Source organism: Sus scrofa, chromosome 1, assembly GCF_054392235.1.
Source record: "Sus scrofa isolate SSC_HxYL_T2T_F1_AM1 chromosome 1, Sscrofa_HxYL_maternal_Yorkshire_Landrace_v2.0, whole genome shotgun sequence".
Taxonomy (NCBI): domain Eukaryota; kingdom Metazoa; phylum Chordata; class Mammalia; order Artiodactyla; family Suidae; genus Sus; species Sus scrofa.
This window is the reverse complement of record NC_139383.1, coordinates 228207164-228233455: the sequence shown is the minus strand read 5'-3', so window position 1 is coordinate 228233455 and position 26292 is coordinate 228207164. Positions and strand designations below refer to the sequence as shown.

The 26292-nt window shown below is 41.8% G+C and overlaps 2 protein-coding genes across 5 annotated transcripts in view; one reads left to right on the top strand and one right to left on the bottom strand.

Annotated features, from left to right (window-relative positions):
• Positions 1–25394, top strand: part of SLC1A1 (solute carrier family 1 member 1) — a 75329-nt gene extending 49935 nt beyond the window's left edge. The window contains 10 exon segments of one of the 2 annotated variants that reach the window (NM_001164649.2): positions 1578–1670; positions 3312–3426; positions 5182–5224; positions 7073–7171; positions 9892–10076; positions 11211–11318; positions 13216–13338; positions 13729–13923; positions 21630–21764; positions 22895–25394. In NM_001164649.2, the coding sequence (NP_001158121.1) occupies positions 1578–1670; positions 3312–3426; positions 5182–5224; positions 7073–7171; positions 9892–10076; positions 11211–11318; positions 13216–13338; positions 13729–13923; positions 21630–21764; positions 22895–23141 (1343 nt within the window). In that variant the 3' untranslated portion in view covers positions 23142–25394. 2 annotated transcript variants of the gene reach the window in all.
• Positions 7363–26292, bottom strand: part of SPATA6L (spermatogenesis associated 6 like) — a 96777-nt gene continuing 77847 nt past the window's right edge. For all 3 annotated transcript variants that reach the window (XR_014822151.1, XR_014822225.1, XR_014822185.1), the window contains one exon: positions 7363–7593. The gene's annotated coding sequence lies outside the window, so the exon portion shown is untranslated. The remainder of the gene's footprint in view (positions 7594–26292) is intronic.

Below are 26292 nucleotides of genomic sequence, written 5' to 3'. Positions count from 1 at the left end.
ATATATATAGGCTTTTTATAGTGTGAGGAGTGGATATAAAAGCTACTTGTGATTGCTGATATCCTGCAGGTTTACTACATTTTCCTTAGGATTGCTTCATGATAACCTTTTCATTTTTCCTGCTACCTCATACTTCAGGTTTTGTAAACAGTTATGGAACAACTCATGCGTGTTGAAGACTCAAAATCATTTTCTATGGTGATCATTTGATTCAAAATATGATTCTCATTTTGGAAATCAGGCAGGGTAGTCTGAAACCTCCAAATAACCAGCTGGCTGAAAGATGATTTTGTTGCTTCTCAGCTTGCCTCATATCCCACATAGAAGCAGTCCGGTTAGAGAGCTGCACCCCTTAACTGCATTTATATAAGCATCTTTGATGGAGGGCAAGGGTTTCTAGCAAAGAGGGCTGTATGCCTTCCACCTCTGCAGTTGTCTTTGGCATTCTTCGCAGTCCTGTCAAGTAAGGCAGCATTCAGGCATTTTATTGGCAGCCAAAGACCAGTTGAGACTATGTCTAACAGTGTGGTCATAAGTCTCTTAAATTACCTGTGCCTTCAGAAATTCTTATTTATAGCCTAACTCCTTAAAAACAGAAGTTTTAAGAAGTCTCAGGATCAAAGCCATATGGAATAAGGTTGTAAATGTAAAAGCAATTTGAAAATCATGAAAAGAGGGAAATATTCTAGTAAGGATGGATAGTGAAATTACTGTGACTTACTACTGAATTTGGCCCTGAGATTGTCTAAAGATCATCACTAAGTGGACAATTAAATACCTGTGGTACTACCACATAACAGAAGATCATGTAGCCTTTAGAATTATCTGCAGGGTAAATTTGTAATAGTAATAAAAATGCTTATAATACAGTATTTAGAAGAGAGAACTAAAAACTATAAAATTATCTCAGCTGTGTTTATCAAAAAAAAAAAAAAAGAGGAAGAAAAATGTTGGAATTCACCAGAATATTAACTATGGCTGATGACATGAAGTGATTTTTGTTTCCATGTTTATATTTTTTCTTTTCTTCAGATAATTATAATAAACATATATATTACTTTTATAATTACACATAAAAGTTATCTTTTTAGTTGACTCAGATTGCAGACAGAAAAGGCAGAAAGGGAAACAATCATGAATTATAAGATTTTTATTATGCAATGAAAGAACTTTCTCAGCTCTTCAAAGTAAACTTTTCCTTCATACTGAACTGAATTCTAAAAGAATGTTGAGTAATATCATGTGCAAATCTTGATCAAGTTCTTAGAGCAAATGCAGAGGGGGACTCCTGTCTTTCTTATAACCACCCCCCAAAGGGAGCCAAAGGCACAGCACTATGGCCTGAGGTAGTGGAGATTAACCAGAGGGGAACTTGTGCCCCACTAGGCTTTTGTTTCTTACTCTGTATTTGATGAAGTACCTTTGCCTATTGCATTTATTCAAACAAAATGTGTAAGATAGGCCTCGAAGAAGCAGGGCCAGCTTTCAGCTCTTTATTTCACACCTTGAGGAGTGAACCACCACTAGTCCTGTAATTTTTTTTTTCAGTAATATAATTCAACCTTTCCCCCTTTCAGGTGTTGCTGCCCTGGATTCCAATGTATCTGGAAAAATTGGTCTACGTGCTGTCGTATATTATTTCTGTACCACTATCATCGCTGTCATTTTAGGTAAAATTTATTTCTGAATCCTTATTTTTCTATATAACTGTGACTTTTCATTTAAAAGTTGTTGGCTTTTTTAAATACACCCCTTTTTTTAAATCCTAAAGCACAATCGTCAAACTATTAGGAAACAGCACTTTTTATATGAAACAAATATAACACTGACTGAATTTCAGCCATGGTACTTCTTATTAATGTCTCTAGTAAGAAAAGAAAATGAGTGACAGTTCTGTGCCTTACCGGTGTCACTGGATAGAAGGAAGTGAAGCCAAGAGCTAATACAATCTTTAAACTTGATCATTAGTTTAGAATAGTAGAGTTGAGTATAATTATATAGTATTTCCAGAAAGATAGCATTTCAGTACATTTCAAATTTCACATAGTACCCAGAGCTAAAAGATTCTTGCAAAGTTTAGATTCCAGTTGAAAGAGGGAGAATGTTCTGTTAAGGGAATATGATTTTTCTTTTACCTTTGGCACTCTTTTGTGAAGAAAGTATGGTCCATCCTTAGGACCTTAAAAACGTGAGTTTTTAAGAAGGATACCCAGAGTGGGAAGAGAGGAAGGGAGTGTAGTCAGATGTTACAGCCAGCTTGACCCCTTGCAGCTTTGCTTTAATGAACTGATAAAAGGTGATGAGAATGTGGTGAGTTTTAGTAATATTAGGCCAGGGGACCTAGGAGGATCTGAACCCTGCCTTAAACCAAAGCCACATCTCCTCATGAGATTCCTGAGGGAGGCCAACACAAAGAAAAAAGCTGGGCATATATCTTTTCTGCAGCCCTGAGAAGGAAGAGTGGACCCTGCCCATTCATGGCCCCTCTATTGCCCAATGATTCTTCCCAGTAGCAAAACTGACCCATTCAGCATCATAAAGTCCTATCCCCTTGGACTGGCATTTCCCCTTGAGAGGAGTGATAAAGTACATGGGACCTTTTCATCTTCATTCCCCTCTAGTCAGACAACCTGGTCTTGCCTAAAACTTCCCATCCCTGCTTGGACCCATTACCTCCATAGGCCAAAATGGTACTTTCAGATGCTCTCTTAGACAGTTCTTCCTTACAGTGATAAGAACTAACAACTCTCTCTCCTTGGAACTCCTATTCTCATTCCACCCCCAAGAGTCACATGGAACAGTACTTCCTAACCCACATCCTTTTATGGGTTATACAACAGCTTTCCAGATATTAGATGGCTTGTGGGATGGAAGATAATTCTCTATGACCTTCAGAAAAATAACCAGCATCTGTGGGTAACCGTTACAGAAAGATGTTGAATGAGTGCCCTGAGTTGGAAAATGAATCATTTTCACCCCACCCCCTGCATAGGCTGATCTCATAAGCTAAAGAAAAGGAAAAAAAAAAGAGTATTCTTATCAGCAGGTATTTCCAGAAGCACCTCTATAGTGCAGCCCCTTCATTTTCTAAAAACACACAGGAAGAGTTCCTTCTGTTTCATTTAGATGGAAAAATAATTAAGGCAGATGTTGAGGTCCCCACTAGGCTTGGCATTTTGGCTGGACTTCAGTGTCCCCATCCCAGTGTTGCCTGGTACCACCAGGCCCACCAGTTCTAAGATAGATGCACAAGGGGTGTCAGGTGCCCTGGGAGGTTCTTAATGATCTGTGGGTGCTATCTTTGGCCTTAGGTATCATCCTGGTGGTGAGCATCAAGCCTGGTGTCACCCAGAAAATGGATGAAATTGACAGGACAGGCAGCAGCCCTGAAATCAGTACAGTGGATGCCATGTTAGACCTGATCAGGTGAGTGTCTGGCCAGCAGGATGATTCATAGACAAGTGACCTTTGTGGTCACACAGGGCCCCATGCTTGGTTTAGTGCTCTGCTGTTACCATCTTGAAATTTTTAATAATTTTTGAAACATTATACATTTTCATTTTTCCCTGGAACCCAAAATTTACATAGCCGTCCTGGTTCCAAGAGGGAAGGGAAGGAACAGGCTCCTCTGTCAGGGTTTAGAATGGACAGAGGTTTTGATAGCAGATTGGTTGCATTATGATTCTGGGCTGGGTTGGATGGTTAGTTCTGAAGCATACTTGAAGAAATACTTTTTTTTTTTTTTTTGCCTTTTTCTAGGGCCACATCCACGGCATATGGAGGTTCCCAGGATAGGGGTCTAATGGTTCCCAGGCTAGGGGTCTAATCGGAGCTGTAGCTGCCGGCCTACACCACAGCCACAGCAACACAGGATCCGAGCCGCGTCTGCAACCTACACCACAGCTCACGGCAACACTGGATCCTTAACCCACTGAGCAAGGCCAGGGATTGAACCCACAACTTCATGGTTCTTAGTCAGATTCGCTAGCCACTGAGCCACAACAGGAACTCCAAGAAATACATTTTTTAATTGTACAGGAGAAACCCTCTTATCTGAAGCAATCAGGGCTAGAGGTTGGTCAGTTACTTTTTTAAAAAACAGCATTTAAAGCAAAGAATCATAAAAAAAAGTTAGATATATATTCCATATTTTGTTTACACTTTAAAGTACATTTATTTGCCAGTTTTGGGGTGTAGAGCCAAGGTTTTGTCTTTGAGTGTGTCAGTTGATTGTAATTTCATATCATTTCTGTTGCCTAAGCTGCCTTTATAAATGCATCATCTATAATTTCCAGATTGTATCCATGAAGTGGAGTAACAAACCATAAGAAATTGCAAAGAAAGCTGAATCCTTCTGATTGTTCTTTTTATTTCACTTGTCTTCCCTTACCTAATGCAACCATAGGACTTTTTTTTTTTTTTTTTTGTCTTTTTAAGGTCGCACCTGGGGCATATGGAGGCTCCCAGGCTAGGGTTCCTGCAGCCACCGGCCTATACCACAGCCACAGCAACACGAGATCCGAGTCGTGTTCGACCTACACCACAGCTCACAGCAATGCCAGATCCTTACCCACTGAGGGAGACTGGGGATCAAACCCACATCCTCATGGATACTAGTCAGGTTCATTAACCACTGAGCCATGATGGGAACTCCCTTAACCATAGAAATTTTACTCACTTTCCTTGACTGAGTTTCTAGGCATTCAGCTTAGTTTTTATAGAAACCATTCCTTCCTTTTCCTACTCATTTTGCATTGATGTACATAATTCAATAACTACAATGATATTTTCCATTGGCATAAAGAATTGGGGAACAAGTGCAGTGGACTCTCATTGATGAAAACAGAAATGTGCAGAAGAAGTCTCTTAACTGTGTGTGACCACCTGCAGTGCAGTGTTTCACCAAGGACAGCAAGCATATCGGCTACCTGTGAGTGAGTTAAGTGTAATGGTTGGTTAGGAAGCTCTCTATACCTGGTAGAAGCTCTTGAAGCTCAGCAGGGAAAAGTAAATCTTAATATAAGGAAGTATTATGCAAAGGCCAGAAGAAAAACCAGAGTACTAATTCTATGTTATACTCATTTCCATCAGTGTATTGGGTATGACAAAAACAAAACCAAACAAAACAAAAAAAACAGCACCTTTGCCATAACATGATACTGCTTTTCATGTCTCCAACAGGAATATGTTCCCTGAAAATCTTGTGCAGGCCTGTTTCCAGCAGGTAAGGATAATGACTTTTATCCTTAAATTGCTCCCCTCTTCCCCACTATCACTTAAGATTTTTTTTGTTTTGCTGTCACCCAAGAAACAGAATTATCCCATCAAAAAATGGCAGGAAATGTACCTATGGTATGGAGTAATTTCAGGTGATTGTCTGTTTCATAACCCTGGTTTTTCCAGCCACAGTGAGGTGGCTTACACTGCTTACACTGCTCTTCTGTCCAAAAGGGCTCAACTGGATCAAGTTAGGAACCTGTCAAACAATGAGTGTGTTAAAATGTGGCTTCTAGGAGTTCCTGCTGTGGTGCAGTAAGTTAAGAATCTGACTGCATGGCTCAAGTTGCTAGAGAGGCTCAGGTTCAATCCCTGGCCCAGCACATTGCATTAAAGGATCCAGCATTGCTGTGGCTAGGCCAGGGAACTTCCACATGCTGCAGGTGTGGCATGGCAAAAAAAAAAGTGGCCTCTGGTACCTATTTTTGGAGAGCCACATTATATTTATGAAGAAACTTGGACTACCTTCAGATACAATGCAGTGAGAAAAAGTAGCCCTCCATCTCCTCTTTCCTTTCCCTTACATGTTGGGAAATCAGTATCTGACTCACATGTATAGTTAGTGTTCCTGGTATTTGGTCTTTTCCTTAATCTTTATGTGTCCATTTGCTGGCACTCTACAGAGCAACATAACAAAGCCATGATTGTTCCTTTAGGAAAGTTCAGCAATCTCTTCACTTCAATTCCTTTAAGCCTTTTTCTCGTGTTTATCTGTCCACTTTAGGACAGCTGAGTCTATCACAAGCTGCTGAATTCACTTACATAAATTACATGAACAGAGACCTCAGTGTATACCAACAAAAAATGGCAATTAAATCACTCCCTGCCGACCTCCAAAAGGCACAGAGCCACCTCTATTTAGGGGGTTAAGCCACAGTGGTCATTTGTAAGGTTCTTGGTGTTGGCAGAGTTTCCACTGAAGTGACATTTATGCCTGATGTGATGATATACTAGCTCTTTCTTAAACGTCTCTGCTGAAGCCCAACAGAACCAGCATGGCTAAAGGAAGGGAATTCAACAGAAATCTCACTCATGTAACAGCCCTAAAGGGACTGTTGATTTTGGAACAACCATATAGTTCTTGATGTTTATTAAAGTCATGCTGCCTACATTTATCAAAGCAATGAGGTGGGGTTTTTTTCAAGATTAAAAATAATACGTGAGGAGTTCCTGTCATGGTGCAGCAGAAACGAATCTGACTAGGAACCATGAGGTTGCAGGTTTGATCCCTGGCCTCGCTCAGTGGGTTAAGGTTCCGGCACTGCCATGAGCTGTGGTGTAGGTCATAGACGTGGCTTGGATCTGGTGTTGCTGTGGCCATGGTGTAGGCTGGCATCTGTAGCTCCAATTAGACCCCTAGCCTGGGAACCTTCATATGCCACGGATGCGGCCCTAAAAAAAAAAAAAAAAAAAGACAAAAAAAATACATGAATAAATAAATTAACATAAACAAAAATGATTGCCAGGATCTCTACAGTCTATTAAAGCACCTAGAAATAAAACCTATACATTCTTTCACATCACTGCTCCATTAATTGGTCCTGTATTATGAAAGTCGGAGTACATTTTGACACCATTGAATGGTGGCTGTGGCAGTCAGGGGGTTGGATTTCTTAATCCCACTTTTGTTTCCATGGGAGATACCGTCCAAAACTGAAGCCAACAGAGGCCTCCGAGGTGAGACCTTTTACTGGTGCTTGTCTGGCCAAAGTCATATTCCTGTGGTTTAGCCTCAGAAGCTTAATAAATTTTTTTGTGTGTGTTATTTGATCATTTTTTTCCTTCCAATGTGCAGTACAAAACCACGCGTGAAGAAGTGACTCCTTCTAGTGAGCCAGAGACGAATGGGACAGAAGTGTCTGTCACAGCCACCATGACGACTGCTATTTTCAAGGTACCATTTCCATCCTGTTATTTGCTCCCTTCACCAGTAGGCAGGGACTGAGCCATGAGTGATCAGGGGGTGGAAATAAGTCCATCCTCATTATTTGCAGGTTCCACATTTGTGAATTCACCTACTCACTAAAATGTATTTGTAAGCCCAAAATCCACACGATGCTGTCATGGTCATTCACAGACACACAAAGAGTGGTGAAAATTTTAAGTTACCCAGCACGTGCTCCCAGCTGAGGTTGAACAAGGTTATGCTCTGTCTTCTTGATCCAGCTCTTATACAGTAAATGTGTCCTTTGTGCAGTGTGTTTATGCCACATTTTTCACATTTTTGTTCTTTGTCTTGGTGATTTTACCTTTTGAAGTGTCCCCCAAGCATCATGCTTCAGTGCTGTCTAGTTAGTGTTCCCAAGAGCAAGAAGGCTGATGAGAAAACAACACATGCATTAGATAAGCTTCATTCAAGGATAGGTTAAAGTATCACTGGCTGTGAGTTCATTGTTAATGACTAAATAATATATAATTAATAAGGAGTCTTTGAACAGAAACACGCAGAAAGCAAGGTTTTATATTGACAAAAATGTTGTGACTCTTGGTTCGCAGGATCCTAATCCTCTCTTTCCCCTAGGAACAGTGATTCAATATTCACTAATTCAGTGTTGGAGGCCACTTTATAGAGTGTAACTTCTGAGAATAATGAGGACCAACTGAACCACATAGAGAAAATAAATGAGCCCTGTCCCTTCTGTATCCCTGCCACTCAGAGTTGAATTGGGCACCTCAGGAACTACTAGTTAGATTTGCAAGACTGCATAAACATGGAATGCAGGCCTACAGTTCCTTATCTGAAATTCTACCCAGATGTGATTCCAAGTTCAGAGCTTACTCCTTTAGAAGGGCCAGGTGGTATATGTACCATGTCTTATACAATATCCTTAAGTGGGAATGGCAGTAATATTCTCAAATCAAGCACATCAGTATTTCTGCAGCTAACTTATAATGTTCTGCCAAGTTAGAGAGATAGACTACAAGTAGACTCATCTCAGTTCAGGATAGATTTTGCCACCAAGAGTTTGCCATAAATCTATCAATGAAATTAATGGGCTCTGAGAGCTTTGGGGATTTCAGCCTTGGAGATTAGAGAGTAGTATATTTGTAGTGCTGTAGTAATTTCTCCTTGATGTACTCTGCCTTCACACAGGAAGGAATGATTTAAGGAAAAGAGATATTCATTAGATTTAAGAATTCAAATTAGGGAGCTCCCCTCATGGCTCAGTGGTTAACGAACCCAACTAGCATCCATGAGGACGCGGGATCGATCCCTGGCCTCGCTCAGTGGGTTAAGGATCCAGTGTTGCCCTGAGCTGTAGTGTAGGTCACAGACGCGGCTCAGATCCTGTGCTGCTGTGGCTCTAGTGCAGGCTGGCAGCTACAGCTCCGATTTGGCCCCTAGCCTGGGAACCCCTATATGCCACAGGTTCAGCCCTAGAAAGACAAAAAAAAAAAAAAAAAAAAAAAAAAAAATTTAAATATACCGCAGTTGGCTCCCTGTTTCCTCCTACAGAAAGCCTTCTATGACCTGGCAACTCCTTAGGTTCCCAGCTTCCTTCTCAGCGAGCCCCATCTATTCTATCTAGATCTACCTCCTCCATAGGTAGGAATTATCTAAGCAGGGTACAGAGACCCAGTGCATGATGCCTTTTGCCTTTCCTTACCATTTTTCTGGACTGTGCTTTTATCTCCTGGCTACCTGCGGCTCAGGCCTAGCTTTCCCTAACCTCATAGCTCTCATTCATGTTTCCAGTCTCCGTATAATGCTTAATGCCTATAACTCAGCTTGACTGTACAGTAAATTACACACACACATCTTGCTATCACTGGCTCCTATTTCTCATAATCAGTCTTATCTGTCCAACTGCATTTGAAGACCTTCTTCTGCAACCAATGCAGTTAGCACACTAGCTGCTTGATAAATATGTGTTTGGTCATATCAGATCCTAAGTAAGAAATAATTGGTATCCCAGTGTCTCATCCAAATAATTCTCTATAAACCTGGTTTGTACCACACAGAATACATTATCTCGCTATGAAATCTCTCAGTAAATCTCATGCTGCACAACTCAGATTGAGTTCTCTCTCAGCATATCTCCTGCTATTCTTACCCAAGATAAAATGAAGAAATGGTTCATAGTGGTAGATATCTGGTGAATTTTTATATCTGTAAAATCCTATTGGTAATCCAAGGTAAGAGGGAGTAAAAAAATGTTCCTGCATTCATTTTCAGGGTAAAACAGATAGTAAAATGTCCTAAAAATGTCCATACAGCTAAATATTTTGAGCTTCCTGAATTATTAATTTGTATCTTTTTTATGCAGACTCCAAATGTAACTAGCAGTTAAAATAACCCTGAAAAACACCTTGATTCTAGAGTTCTTATTAAAAATTTAAGACATCCAGAATAAGAAATCTTCAAAAGAAATATTCAGATATGGATTTGTTCCAGGAGAGGGAAAAAAACACTTTAAAGTTCAATGGCAGAAGGTGGGATCAGTAAAATCTGACACATACGTAGGTGTTCTGTTTTGTTTTTTAATTACATTTCCCAAAGTTGTTGGTAGATCACTAGTTTGTTTAGCTATTGTATCTCCCTGTTTCAGGGCCTATGCCTTCTAACAAGATGATAATCATGCATCAATATATTTTCTTGATTTTGATCCGCAGAACAAAACAAAGGAATACAAAGTCGTAGGCATGTATTCAGACGGCATAAATGTCCTGGGCTTGATTGTTTTTTGCCTCGTTTTTGGACTTGTCATTGGAAAAATGGGAGAAAGGGGACAGATTCTGGTGGATTTCTTCAATGCTCTGAGCGATGCAACCATGAAAATCGTTCAAATCATTATGTGGTGAGCAGACTCCAGTTAATGCCATCTCACTTCTCCTGATGACTGACCCTTCAAAACTAGAACGGAGAGGTTTATGCTGATCAACTGACCTTACCCTAGAGAGGGCGAATATTGAGACACTAGAGTATTATGTAATTCCACTCTTACTTAGGAGTTAGTTCGCTAACAAAAGTCTAGATATCAGCCATTGTCTTTTCTACCCAAGCCCTTGATCATCTTGCACTCAGGCAGCATTTATGTAAGAAATAACTCTTAATGGAGTGATTTGAAGGAGCTCCCTGCACATCGAAACACAAAGAACTTCCCATGCAGATGTGATATTCAGAATATTTACAACTGGCACAACATGGGCACTAACGCATCCACCATTGCCGAACGTACCAGCAGCACCACCTGAGTATCTACCCTATCCCTTGAGAAGTCTTCTAGGTCTTTCCTAGAAGACCTCTGCCCTGCTTATCTCATAGCAAGTTAGTTCAACATTTCATCCAAAGTATAGACATTGACAGTGATGTCAAGGGTTATTTCAGTCCCTTAATCCTGCTGAACTTCACCTTCATCATCTGTATAAAGGGATAATAAAGTCTACCCCTAGAGTGGGGAGAAGTACATTAAGTGAAATGATGCACGTAAAATACTTAACCCAATGCAAAGCATGTAATGAAAGCTCCACAAAACAGAGCTGTTAGAACTACTGGCACTACTAATTCTGTTGCTCTGTTGCTGATACCACCACCTGGGAAACAAGATGACCTTGCCTACACAGAGCCTAGTGGCCATATTTAGAGAGTCAAGCTAAAGAAAGACCTGCAGATGTGACAGTCAGCAGGGTGTATGTTTACTAGGAGTTAGGTATGGGATATGTACCAGTTTACATATCCTGTGCACCTTCTTACCAAGTGTGCCCCTTATGATAGTTTAGGTGGATAGAAGCTAAGGTGCACAGGGGTGCTGAAACCTGTGTGTTCCAGCAGGGCCTGAAACTGAGATCTTGGCTTCACTGTGTCCCCTGTGCTGCTCCCAGCTTATTCAGCCAGGCCAAGATGAGCACCCTGGCTTATTTATTCCCCAGCATTCTCACTCTAAGAAAATACTTAATGATAGAAGTATGTCTTTGTTTTGCTTACTTTCTAGTTACATGCCAATTGGTATTTTGTTCCTGATTGCCGGGAAGATCATAGAAGTTGAAGACTGGGAAATATTCCGCAAACTGGGCCTTTACATGGCCACTGTCCTGAGTGGGTATGTCAAACTCAAAAGAAGAAACAGAGACCTCATTTGAGCCAATGGATTGTTGCTGAGAGCCTGGGTTTTAGTTGGTTAAAACTGGCTTCTCTCCCATGTGCAGGGAAAGATGGGATTCATAGATAAGAGAGCAGTGGGGAGGAGGGCTGCCCTTTAACAGCTGAACTGGAGGTGGATCACACTGTGCCAATTTCCAGATCTTGGCAGAACAGCCTGGACCATGTTTTGTCTCTGTCTCTATTAGTTGTGTAAAAATCACTTCTTAGAACAAGAGAAAAATCCCACTGGTAGCCTCTCTTGGCCCTCTCCTGGCCATTACTTCTTTGAGGATGTAAACTAAACAAACAAGAAAATCCCCCATGTACCCCAAGTCAAAGAAATTAGGTAGGACCTAAATTAAATCAGACTTAAGCAAGTAGGAGTCAGATAGCTAGTTGGTTCCAGCACTGCTGGTGGGGCTGGTGAGTACTGTCACACCTGCATCATCAGAAAGGGTGCTAGAAAAATCTTCAGACTGGTAGGAATTGTGTAAAGCAGGAGGGCAGCAGAAGAAAGGTTGTTTGCATATTTATTATAGCCCATTTATCGGTTCCTTGAGGTGAGATGGGGTGGGATAGATTATGAATGGCACCCCAGAATATCTACCCAAGGACAGGATATGTCACAGGTCCTAAAGAATATGGACCAAGGGAATGACTGAACACCATCAATTTGACTCCCACAGGTTAATGTCCCTAATCACCCAACTTGAGCCCTCAGCTCACCTACTGAAATTTGATTACTTTGGGATGTTTCCACCGCATGGAATTTGGTTCTTAATCTGTGTTCACCAAAAGCATAGTCTACTGGCCAACTGAGAAAAAGCCCGGGTTCTTGTAGTATGAGGGCCAGCGTCAAATCCCAGGGCCCCAGTAGTAATAGAGGTGGGACTATCCACCTTCCTGGAAGCCAGGGGCTGTGTCCAGGCTGTGATGGGACTGAGGTTTACTCTGCTGAGCCATTTCATCATGGGCATCTGCTGGTTTCTGTCCTTTCAACCCATCTAGGTTTCTAACAGAAAACTAAAATTCAGTTTCTCATAGTCCAAAGCCACAAACTCTCTGTAAGATCCTCCTTCCTGACCTCCAGAATCTGTATTTTCAGTGGCCATTTCTTATTATTTCAGCCTCACATAACTCATCTGTAAACTCCAAGTTGCCACTTACATGGCATCTGCTCAGTCTCATTTCTTAAGCCCTTTTTTTGTATTTCCTGTGTATTTTGTATTGCCTGTGTATTTCCGCACGAAACAGGATAGTATGGAAGGCAGGAATAACAACGAAAAGAAGGTCTGTCCTAAAGTATGACTGGGAGAGCAGGGGCTACTTCCTCCCTACTGCACCCTGACTCCCCTTGTAGATGGTGGGTGCTGTCCAGCAAGACAGCGGTGTGGTCCAGGCTGAGTGCTGGGATAAGGGCTATAATAGAGGCGGATATGGGCCACAGAGTCACCAAGGAGACGAAGGTGAGGGAATGCTTTCCTGAGGAGGGGAAGTTTCTCTGAGTCATAGAGGAGTGAGAATTCAGCAGCAGAAGGAAGTGAAAGCATGTTAACATGTATAGCAGGAAGAGCACATATAGGGCTTGGCAGCATGCTATACCTGTTCTGTAAGCTCTAAAATATGGGCTCAGCTACTGGCTTAGCCGCCAACTTTGACAAGATATTTGATTTGATGAGTCTCTACTTCCTCCTATGTGCAACGGCAACATATATTCCTGCCCTTGTTCTTATTTTCTCATTGGGTCATTATGAAAGTTGAATGATATACATCATGAGTAGAAAAGCTTTATGAAAAAAGAGTTAGTATGAAGAGGTGGTATCATCTATGACGCTGTTTTTCTCTGCTGTTTACAGGCTTGCAATCCACTCCATTGTTATTCTGCCACTGATATATTTCATAATCGTACGAAAGAACCCTTTCCGATTCGCCATGGGAATGGCCCAGGCTCTCCTGACAGCTCTCATGATCTCCTCCAGGTAAGTAGAAGAGGGTTGTCTGGAAGAAGTCTGTGAGCCAAGCCTTATCCACCCTCACCTCACCTGATGAAGCACTGGCTGCAGCTGGTGGGTTTTGTAGCTGCCTTTAATTCAAGAAATGACCTCCATGGTCTCTGCCCTTGTCCTTGAACATATTTCCTCACCCTATTGGATATTTCCTGACTTCTTGGTATGGCCTGCAGCCCAGGAAGGGGTTATGGTATAGCTGGGGGCATTGCCAAGCATGGCACCTGATTCCTAGACCTGCCAAAAGTGCCATCATGCTTTGAGCTCTTGGTTTAGTTTTTGGAACAGAGGTGTTTCTTCAGGCAGGGATTGAGAACCAGCATTCCCTAGACCATCATTTCCTTCCTCTTTTTTATCACCCAGTTCAGCAACACTGCCTGTCACTTTCCGCTGTGCTGAAGAGAAGAACCAGGTGGACAAGAGAATCACTAGATTTGTGTTACCCGTTGGTGCTACTATCAACATGGATGGCACCGCACTCTACGAAGCAGTGGCAGCTGTGTTTATCGCGCAGTTGAATGACTTGGACTTGGGCATTGGGCAGATCATCACTATCAGGTAGGGCATGAAGTCACACTCATCATTTTCATCTTGTCCCTGGAATTGCCTCAAGTAAACATCACATGTGGGGGGAGATCAAGAATGGTGCAGTGCTAGACTTTGTTGGTCTACAAAGTCCATTTCCCGGATTAAGCACAACTGTATTACAAGTAGTGGGATCATGCTCCTCAGGACTCTGCTTCAGGTCTGGATAGCCAAAGGAATCACTATGTTCTCAGTTCAGTGCACCCACTTGGTGCTAGGCACAGGTAGGACTCAAGGTTGAGTAAGAGCCAGTTCCTGCTTTCAGGGGGATCATAGTGGTTAGGTATGGGATACAGATATCTAAATAAATGCTAAGTGGTGTGGTGAAGGCTGTAATAGAGGTTTTAATGGGGCACCAAAGAAGGAAGAGTTAGCTCTCCCTTGGAAGGTGAGGAAAGGCATCCTGGAGGAGGGGAAAGTTTAGCTAAGTCATAGAAGAGGAATAAGAATTTAGCAGAAGAAGGAAACTAAGAGCATTGTGGATAAAAGGAATAGCACAAACAGGGGTCTTGATGTAACCATGGCCTAGTTACAGAGTACAGATTATTTGGTATGGCAGCATAAGAGTGCAAAGTATAGAACACAGGGAAGTAAGCAGGCAGGGATCACATCGTGAAAGGCTTTGTGTGAGAAGCTCAGGAAAGGGTCTTAGACAATCTTTCATATTATGGACAGACTGGCATTTTTGGAAAGGTAATTGGCAATATGGCACATGGACTGGATGGGAGTAGGAACCATAACCTGGAAGACCAATTAGGAGATTATTGCAGGTAAGGTTCCAAAAGGCCTACATTAAGGTGCTGACACGGAGGCAGGGGCAGTGGGTAGAGAAGAGCTAATGAATTCAAGAGGCATCTTCTGGATTGAGAGTGAGGGACAGGGGAAAGCTAGGATGACCTCCAGGACTGATGGATGGTGCTTACCAGAACAGGTACTAGTATAAGAGAAGCTAGTATAGATGGGAGGACAAAGGGTTTACATTTTTTGAGAATTTAAAACCCCTTTTAAGGAGTTCCCCTGTGGCTCATTGGTTTAAGAATCTGGCATTGTCACTGCAGTGGCTCAAGTTGCTGCTGTAGCATAAAAAGAATCTGAAAAAGGATGTATATGTGTACGTGTATAACCAAATCACTTTGTTGTACAGCAGAAATTTTCCCAACATTGTAAAAATCAATAAAACTTTAAAAAGGCAAGAAAATTTTTTTAATTAAACAAAATGCCTTTCAAACATCTGGGTGGAAACATGCAGTAAGAAATGCAGTTTCAACTGCAGATATGGAAGTTAGAGTCATCGGCTTGAAGGTGGCCATCAAGCATGTGGGTCATGAGTCAGTTATATATGTTTGACACTTAGCTTCATGATGATTAGCTGTGACCTTAGCCAAGTTACTTGAATTCTCCAAGCTTCTGTTTTCTCACTTGTAAAATGATAATAATAGTACCTCCATTTTATGCAAATAGTGATAATTAAGTCAGAGGATGTATATAAAATGCTTAGAATGGTGCCCACATACTGAGCACTCAGTAAATGTTGGGAATGGATGACATTATGTGTGGAGAATTTGTAGGGAAGAGAAAGGGACTAAGGACTGAGCCCTAGAAAACCCTAATATTAAAGGCAGGAAGAGAGGGGGGAGCCTAAAAGGGAGAATGAGAAGGAACAGAAAGGTGATAGAGAGCCATGAAACCACAGTGCTGTGGAAACCCAAAGAGAGGTTATTCAAGGATAAAATGGAAGTTCCTGTTGTGGCGCAGTGGAAACAAACCTGACTAGTATCCATTAGGATGTGGGTTCGATCCCTGGCCCTGCTCAGTGGGTTAAAGGATCGAGCATTGCCAAGAGCTGTGGTGTAAGTCACAGATGCTGCTCGGATCACATATTGCTGTGTCTGTGGCATAGGGCTGGCAGCTGCAGCTCCAGTTCAACCACTAGCCTGGAAACCTCCATATACCTCAGGTGTAGCCCTAAAAAGCAAAAAAAAAAAAAACAAAAAAAAAAACGAAATGATCAACAGATTCAAATATTGTAGAGAATTCTAATCAAATGAAGACAAACTATCTGCCCAAGTAAATGGTGAAAATGTCATTTAGTGAATTTTGTCAGCGTTGTTTCTCTGGAACAGTATGGTAGCCACTAGCCACACATACAGATTGAACAGAGCATATGTAGAAGGTTCTATCAGTGTAGAAATAGGTGCCATCCCAGTGGAACATTCTACTGAATAGTGCTGCTTTGAAGTGAAGGGTTGGGATTAGAGTTAATCCTGAGACTTCAGTTTAGAGTGGAAGTTTAAGACTAAATGGGGCCCCCAGGCCTAGAGACAATTGAATCTGAACCTTTTAGACTTAATTCACTCTTGCATCCTCAGCAGCTGACATAGGCAGAAATCCCAGCTGTAAAGTATGTTCTAACAGTGTCCTACTACAGTGCATTTTTAAGTCTTCCAAACCCTAAATCATAAAGTATTTATTGCAGTTTGCTTGGAATTAACTGAAGGCAAGTGCAAACTAGACCATTTGGCACATTAGCTGGGAAACCATACCAGCGCCCTGTGATCTGTAAAAACTATTAATGGCTAATGAAGACTGAACCTAAAGAGCATGAGTCAAGTTCTGTAGTTTGAATAGCAGCAAGTATGTTAACATTTAAACCCCAAATCATGCCTGAGAAAGTTCCACAACCACCATGTTTCCAGCAGTTGTCACTTTTACTTCTCCAAGTGCCTTTTCCCACCTTCCTCACCCTGGCCTGTGGAACCCAGTCTGTGCCAAACTGATCTCCAAGGAGTGGTTGTATGAAGTGCCAGTTCTTTTGGGTATTTGAAACTTTATTATGAATTCTCTACCCCAACCCTTTTTTAACCTCACTGCTAGAGAAATAAACTTCGGGCCAAGAGGCTGAAAATAAACAATTCACATGGAAACCTCTCGCCCTCATCTGGTGTATTCTTAAATTAAACTTGCTAATAACTACTGGCCCAGAGCAAGTAACCAACTGTGAGGTCCAGAGGAATCACTGACTTAAAAAATCCTCTCTGGGAGTTCCTGTTGTGGCTCAGCTGTAACAAACTGACTAGTATCCATGAGGACTCAGGTTTGATTCCTGGCCTCGCTCTGTGGGTTGGGAATCCATTGTTTGTGTGAGCTGTGGGGTAGGTCACAGACACAGCTTGGATCCCACATTGCTGTGGCATAGGCTGGCGGCTGCAGCTCTAATTCAACTCCGAGCCTGGGAACCTCCATATGCTGCTGGTTCAGCCCTAAAAAGACAGAAAAAAAAATTTTTTTAAGTTTTGCAAGTTACAGTTGTGGCTCACACGATTGATATTATAGAGATTTTTTTGGACCCATAGTTTTTCTGTGGTCCTTTTGGACTAGACATCAAAGAAACATAGGCATCATCCACCCAAAACATACTCTTTTATGGTTTTCTCATAGTATTCACTTATCAAATGTTACAACTGATTGAAAATTGGATAAATTTTCTTATAACAAAAGATAGTTATAGGATTTGGGGCCTAGAAAGAGCTTAGAGGGGAAAAGTATCAGTAGTAGTAATAATAGTTGTTTTGTGATAGTAGTAATACTGGCGGCAGTAGTAACAGCAGCTGAGGTAACAGAAGTGGCATCAGTTTTAAGCATCTACTATATCCGGTTGCTATCCTTGATGCCTTATGTGTATTACCTCATTTAATCTAACAGCAGCAGTGCAAAGTAGAAATATTCTCCCCATCTTATTGGCAAGAAATTGAGATTCAGAAAAGATGCTTTTCCAAGGACGCATCTGCCTCTAAAGCCTGTGCTCACTCTAGATCACAACCAGTCTCCAGCCTGTGTAGAGAGCTGAGTCAAATGGCCTGACCTAAAACCAGATCTCAATGCTAGGAAAGAACTTTCTATCAATGATTTCTGTGTTTTCTTCTGTGAAAACCCTCTAAAGTCAAAGGAGGATATGTTCAAACAAAGCGAAGAGGTTTTTATATTTTTACCCCCATCTGAAGCTTTATAGTTTCACATTTCAGACCAAAGCCAACTAAATGGCTGATGTTTAATCAGCATGGTCAAGGCTCAAGGGCAGAGTTTTCTTTCACTAAATGGATTTTGAGTTTCAAGCCCAGCCTCAAGTCATAGGGACATGGTTAATCGTGATGTGTTGGGGCTACCAGGAGGGATCAGTGGGTATGGGCACAAATCACTTCTGACAAAGAAAGCCCACTGATGCATTCAGTTTAAATGCTTTCAACCAGGACTATAAACTTTGGTTTTCCAAAGATGACTTAAGTCAGAATAGATTGAAAGGATTAAGCAAGCCAGAAACTTTTAGAGGAACTGGGACAGTCCCAGAAATCTCTAATTTACTGTAAGTTGGTGGCCACAGCCATTGAAGGAAACCACACTTGTCAAGAAACTCCAGCTTGTCTTCAACCGTGCCCTCAAACGCCATCTGCAACACATCACTAGGCATATGAATGAGTTGTGGAATCAACTTGGTAAGAACTCTGAGGCTTTTTGAGCCCACAGAATATGGATTTGTGGAAAGATACAGGGCTTCTGCTAGTTTCAACTGAAATGTCTACATCTTCAGCTTTCAACACAGAGGCATCCTTGGCCCCAAAATCAGAACATGCGTACAGAAAGTATAGTGGGTTCCCTCAAGCTCATTTGAAACCAAGGACTTTTCAGGGCACAGCAAGCACATGCTTTTTCCAAAATGACCAGATTTAAATAAGGAAGATGTGCCTGATGAAAAACTACACATTCTAAAGAGAAAAATCCCTAGTGTCACATTTTGTCTGCCCATAAGGGATCTTTTTAAAACATGGTAATGAAGTTCCTTTGGCTACCTCTCCTAGACTCCAGATCTCTCTTCCTCTTGCACAAAGTGCATCCACTGCCGAAAAGGAGCAGTCAAGAATTAACTCTATACCTTGGACAGAAGCCAAGGCTATTGCTTAAGTCAGTGCCCTAAAGGGCAGCTCCCGGAGGTTAAGAGTTGTGTGATGTAAAGAAAGTGCATGACAGCAAAGGAATCCATAAACCAAACAAAAAGACAGCCTACAAAATGGGAGAAAATATTTGCAGACAATGCAACCAACAAGGAATTACTCTCTAAAATATACAAACAGGTGCAGTGGTTAACGAATCCGACTAGGAACCATGAGGTTGCAGGTTCGATCCCTGCCCTTGCTCAGTGGGTCAAGGTTCCGGCGTTGCCGTGAGCTGTGGTGTAGGTCGCAGATGCGGCTCGGATCCTGCGTTGCTGTGGCTCTGGCGTAGGCTGGCAGCTACAGCTCCAATTAGACCCCTAGCCTGGGAACCTCCATATGCCGCGGGAGCGGCCCAAGAAATGGCAAAAAGACAAAAAAAAAAAAAAATAAATAAAATAAATAAAATAAAATATACAAACAGCTCATACAACTCAATATCAAAAAAACAAACAACCCGAATCAAAAAATGGGCAGATTAGACAGTTCTCCAACAAAGACATACACGTGGCCAAAAGGCACATGAAAAGATGTCCAATATCCCTTATTAGAGAAATGCAAATCAAAACTACATGAGGTACACCTCACACCAGTTAGAATGGCCATCACCAAGTCTACAAACAATAAATGCTAGAGGGAGTATGGGAAAAGGTGGGAATGTAAGCTGGCACAACCACTATGGAGAAGAGTATGGAGGTTCTAAGTATGATCCTGCAATCACAATCTTGGGCATATATCTGGAGAAAAACATAATTTGAAAATATACAGGTACCCCAGCATTCACTGCAGCACTATTTACAGTAGCTAAGTCATGGAAGCAACCTAAATGTCCATCCACAAATGAGTGGATAAGGAAAATGTGGTACATACATACAGTGGATTAATACTCAGCCATTAAAAAAAAAAAAAAAAAATCAAGGAGTTCCCACCATGGCGCAGTGGGTTAAGAATCCAACTGCAGTAACTAGGGTTGCTACAGGGGTGCAGGTGCAATCCACAGCCCTGCACAGTGGGTTAAAGGATCCAGGGTTGCCACAGCTGTGGCATAGGTTGCAGCTCTGGCTTGGATTCAATTCCTGAATCAGGAACTTCTATGTGCCGCAGGAGTGGCCATAAAAAATAATAATAAAATAGGAGTTCCTGTCGTGACGCAGTGGTTAACGAATCCGACTAGGAATCATGAGGTTGCGGGTTTGGTCCCTGCCCTTGCTCAGTGGGTTAACGATCCAGCGTTGCTGTGAGCTGTGGTGTAGGTTGCAGACGCGGCTCGGATCCCGCGTTGCTGTGGCTCTGGCGTAGGCTGGTGGCTACAGCTCCGATTCTACCCCTAGCCTGGGAACCTCCATATGCCGCGGGAGCAGCCCAAGAAATAGCAAAAAGACAAAAAAATAATAATAATAATAATAAAATAAAATCCACTTGCAGCAACATGATGGACCTAAAGATTATCATACTAAGTGAAGTAAGCCAAAGATAGATATCATGTGATACCGCTTATATATGGAAACTAAAAAAAAAGATGCAAATGAACTTATATACAACATAGAAATAGAACCATAGACATAGAAAACAAACCTACAGTTACCAAAGAGGAAAAGGGGAGGGAGAGATTAGATTAAAAGTTTGGAATTAACATTTACACACTACTATATATAAAATAACCAATAAGGACCTACTGTACATTGAACTATACTCAGTATTTTATAATAATCTGTAAGGAAAAGAATCTAAAGAAATATATATATGTGTGTATGTGTATATATGTGTCCATATATAGATACACACACACACGGATATATGCACACACATACATATATATATATATATATATATGAATCATTTTGCTGTATATCTGCAGCTAACCCAACATTGTAAATCAACTATATGTCAATTAAAAAATGAAATTAAAATTTTTAATGATTTTTATTTTTTCCATTGTAGTTGGTTTACATTGTTTTGTCAGTTTTCTACTGTACAGCAAAGTGACCCAGTCACACATACATATATATACATTCTTTGAAATTAAAATTTTTAAAGAAAGTGCATGAAACATGTTTGGCCATTGCCTTATTCCTTTGACTTCACCTGAAATATCTTTGCCCATCCTCTCCTACTGCCATCCCTCTACCATCCTTCAAGGCAATGTAAATTCCTGGCTCATATTAGATGCTTAATAAATAATTGCCTGGGTGAGTACATGGAAGAAAGGGAGAAGGAAAGCAGGTGGAGAGGTCCTTCGCCTTTGTTTGGGATGGATGGATGGACGAATGGGTGGCTGTCCTTCGCCTTTGTTTGGGGTGGATGGATGAACGAATGGGTGGCTGTCCTTCGCCTTTGTTTGGGATGGATGGATGGATGAATGGGTGGCTAAAGCCCTCCATTAATACCTCGAAAACTCTTGCCTGCTTCTTAAGTCTCTCTAGCTCATTTTTTGTGTACCACTCACATGGTCCCTCTCCACTTTCTCACATTACAATGGTTAGTTGTCATCTCCCCTGGAAAAAGATCGCAGTCCGCTCAGTCTCTCACAGCTCTCCATTGAGGGAGTGCCAGTGCTCAGCAGATAATAGACTCTGACTGGCCAACCTGGGGACACTGTGGCAACAGCCAATAGGATTAACCATTTGGGACCAGGGGCTTTGAAGGGCAAATTGGGCTTCTAACTGCTTTTGTGCTGGTATGTTTTGCCTACAGTATCACCGCCACAGCTGCCAGCATCGGAGCTGCCGGGGTGCCGCAGGCCGGCCTGGTGACGATGGTGATCGTGCTAAGTGCCGTGGGCCTGCCCGCTGAGGACGTCACCCTGATCATTGCTGTCGACTGGCTCCTGTGAGTTGGAATAAACGCGCTGCAGTCTGTCATCATTCTCTCCTCAGATTGCCTAATGAGCCATCTGTTGCTGCTTTAATTTCCCTCTGACTAGGCCATCTGATAACACGCTTAAAAATTAACTTCTTATAACTTTGAACAATGATTTTAAAAAGCCAGTGCTCTCCATTAGCTCATTATAGCTGGTAATGCTCAAGGTTAGGAGCTGGGTGTGGGATGAGATAAACATAAAATAATAAGGTGAATAAGCTGGGCAAGGCCCCAGACATTCCAGCCCCCATAGGCCACCTTAGCCTGTGCCAGCCCTGGGTCAGCACTACAGGTTCAGAACTACCTGGTCAACATCAGCCCACCTTCCCAAGATGGTTGGCACCATCGGGACAGTGGCACAAGCAGAGGCTCTAGGATAAGACTAATTTGGGTTTGAATCCCTATTCAGTGTCTTACAGGCTATTTGACCTGAGACCCAGTGCATTTCTGTGAGATGGGCAAGATTCTGTCTAGTTTATAGGGCTGGTGTAAGAACTGAGTGAGCTAATGTGAGAGGAAGGTCCAGAACAGTGTCTGTCTGGGTTTTCTGACTCTGTGCTCAGTGGTGTCCCTCCCAGCTTGCTCATGGAGTGACCCTGGGTGGGGAAGAAAGGAGCACACCGGGGACACACAATGTACAGGGCCACTTGGATACACAAGCATGCACGCATGCGTGCACACTCCCACTTGGCACAAAACATCCAAGTTCTCTCACCTTAGCCCAGAGAGCCTGAAAATGCCTACCAGACAGAGGTTGGGGGGAAAGACATGAATCCTGACCCTCCCCCTGTTCCCCAGAATATCTGTGAAGATCTTCATGTTTCTTTGGAAGGAAAGGAGGGAATTTAGGGAAGTTGGTGCTCCATTCAGGGGAGTCACTGTGACTTAGGGGGAACATAGACCCAAGGCAGCCTCTTTGCTCATTCTGTGCCCTCATAAACCACCCCTGCCCTGGGCCTGTGAGGTGAGGAGCTTCTGGTCAGCCAGCTCCGAGGATAGCACTTTGAGCCTTGCTTAATTCGTAACTGAATTTCCTTCTGCAACATCCAAGGACAGTGACATCCAAGCCTCCTGTCTGACTTACCCTCTGTCGTCCCCAGGGACCGTTTCAGGACCATGGTGAATGTCCTTGGTGATGCGTTCGGGACCGGCATTGTGGAGAAGCTCTCTAAGAAGGAACTGGAGCGGATGGATGTTTCCTCTGAAGTCAACATCGTGAACCCCTTTGCCTTGGAATCCACGACACTTGATAACGAAGACTTAGACACCAAGAAGTCCTATGTCAACGGAGGCTTTGCTGTTGACAAGTCCGACTCCATCTCATTCACCCAGACCTCCCAGTTCTAGGGCCCCTGGCTTTGGAAGACTGGGAATGGTGAAGGACCTCTCCAGGAGAGTCATCTCTTAGCAAATTCAAACACTAAATAAGGAAAACACCAATAGCCAAACATTTGATTTAATATACAGACCTCTGGATTACTTTCTATATTTAGAGTCACAGCTTTTTCTTTGAGTTTTGGCATATGGAGGGTAGGATAAGATGAGAGGAAATTGATGAAAAGGAAAGCTGTATTATCTGGAATTTTTAAATTCTGTAAGAGTCAGAGTTTGGAAGTATTTAAAGTGGTAACTACTGGAATTAGATCATAGATGTGAAAATGAAACTGCTCTCTCATGCACAGACCAGTGCTTTGGGTTTTTTTTTAAAAAATATTCTGTCATTGACTATACATTTTTACTCAGGCTTCCTACTGACATAGATTTCCTTTGACCTCTCACATTTTTATAGATTATAACAACACCCCTCATCTCCAGCCAATTTCAAAGAAACTACTTTGAAAGAAAATAGACCAGCGCAGTTCTGCAATAACAGTTTTAAGATGGGTGTGAAGTTTGGGGAGAAGAGATGAGGGTTCTTTTTTTCAATGTACTGTATTGGGATGCTGGTAACTATTAAGCCAGTGTTCAATATAGAGCTAGATATATATATATAAATATGTATATATTTATTATTTTCATATAATTTTCCAGACAGAGATCGGAATTGAACTGTCAATGTGAAATAAAGAACTCTCCTTGTACTTGAATAATAACTACAATTTCAGTCCACATCTGCTTTGGGGTTTATCAGGACTCTGCTCTCCTGAGCACTAGAATGAAGAGTCATGTTTGATTGTTTCACATCTGTGTATCAGCCCCAAAGCAGAGATGAAGTCTGGTGATACTCTGAAGTGGCACAGCCACTCATATACAACTTCCAGATTCTACTGCTGGGAGAGAATCCATTCAGCTTCTATAGAAAATCATATACAAAGGTGTCATTCACATAAGGCTGGATGTGTTTTTAATCCAACTGGAAGGCTTCCTTCTTCCAGGGTCCTTAATACCCACTTAAAATGATAGTACTTTGCCCTTTTATACCCATCAGGCCCAAACCATAATGGCAAGCTGCCAGCTAAGTTGTATTTTAATATGGGTTTGATGGGTTGAACAAGCCACATTGGCCAGAAAGACACTATCTCTACCCTGGACTCTTGCAGGGTAAGTCCCATGACATGAGACATTGGTATCAGTGGTTCAGGGAACTTCTTGAATTGTATGAAAGTTGTATCCTCCAGGGTAGACTGCTGTTGTTAACTAGTAGTCTAGTAACCTCCCTGCTCATCAAAATCTGTTGCCTGTCATTCTCCTGGTCATTTGTGAAGACAGCATATTGAAGTCTGTGCTTTGCCTCTCATCTTGTAAATAATGCTTAACACACTCTTGTATTTACACCAAGATCCAAAACAGTCCTGTTTCTGCAGTATAGCCAATTTAAGCCTGGCTTTTATATTTAAAAAACCAGAAACTGTGCCAAAGATCACAGAATAGTAAATAAATGCTCAGTATTGACCACTTGCACCTGAAATCTATAACAGAATGATCCCAAGTGGTCAGGTAAACATTAAATTCAATGTGAATTTTATTTGATTCAATGTGAATTTTAAAATGCAAATACAAATGTTGTTTATAGGAAGAAAATCTCAATATAAATACAGTTGAATCAGTAACTTATCTTGGGCTGAATGGTTCTACTCCCTTGGCAGGATGCTCCTGTTTAAGGCACTAGAGTTGGCAGAGCTGTTTGTGAACTGCAGGTCATCCTTATTTTGAACTGAGTTTGTAACCAGCCTCTTAACACTGTGCTGTTAACTCATAAAGGAGAACTGTGTTCCATTTCAGTCCCAATAAACATTTCTGTCATTCTTTGTTCCCCACATCTTTCTTCCTTCATCTGGTCTCATACCTCACTCAGTCGAGTGTGGGAAGGGAGAGACCTGGTTTGTTGATTCATATTGTACATAGTTTATTGTTTTCAAAACTGTGTTTATAACCAAGAATGAAAAAGTGGGGCTTGAGGAACAGTAAACTGATTCTACAATGTTAATCAGTGGGGAGTATAAAGCTGAAGTAACAGTTCCTTTAGGAACAGTATGTGCATAATTTAACTTTAATGAAAGGGAAGATAAAAGCTGGTTCAAAATTACTCCAATAGTTGCTATACAGCTGAAGTTAACATTGTAAATCAACTATACTTCAATAAAAAGTTTTTTTAAAAAGAAATTGCTAAAATAGGAGAGAGTCTCATCTCAATATGATGGTGACTTGCTTTCCCTGAAAAACCAGTCCTGCCCTCTGAAACATGACTATAAAGTACGTGGGTCTTACTCAGAGAACTCTTTCAACGGATGGCACAGTGCTGCCAGAATCTGAGTCATGACAGCATTATGCTGGTGGATGTACTGGCCTGTGATAGAAAACAGGAATGACAGCTCCCAGGCCCACTGGGAGGGGAAAGTATCTCATAAAAATGCTTACCACTACCTGGCCCAAATCATTCTGAGAAGTTTCCTCTTTGGGCAACATGGGATAAAATAACCCAGCAACACAACTCCTTAGATTTGTGTGGAAGAATTAGTGGGGCCCCCATTATGACTCTTGGTTTTCTCTTCCGTGAGATGGGGCTATCAAACCATCCCCTGTAAGACTGCTTTAAGTATTAAATGAGACAATATATGTGATGCATTTAGCAGAGATCCTGCTTAATATGCTTAATAAATGTTAGTACCTCTTCTCCTCCCCCACACACGCAAAACCCCTCCCCCAGTTTATATGAGGGATCCATAGAGATGCAACTGCTATGGATGGTTTTAGGACCCTCATCACTGACGTTTAAGGATTATCGTGCTCACCATTTGTTTTTAGATGGGTTATTAGAGCAAACAGTACATCCAACTTAATGAGACTTAAACACTCCCATTCTGTAAAGGGGGAACCCCTTTTTGAAAATGAGACATTTTCCCTTCAATAGTGTAAGACAATATTTTCTCCTATAAAGTATCACATGGAGTGCTAAGTAAAAAGTGTGTGCAATCTTCTGTGGTCCAAGACAGGGTGAGGGTTTTGAGAAGCGGAGGTGCACATTCACTGAGCACCCCTTCACGTGTCCAAAAATTAG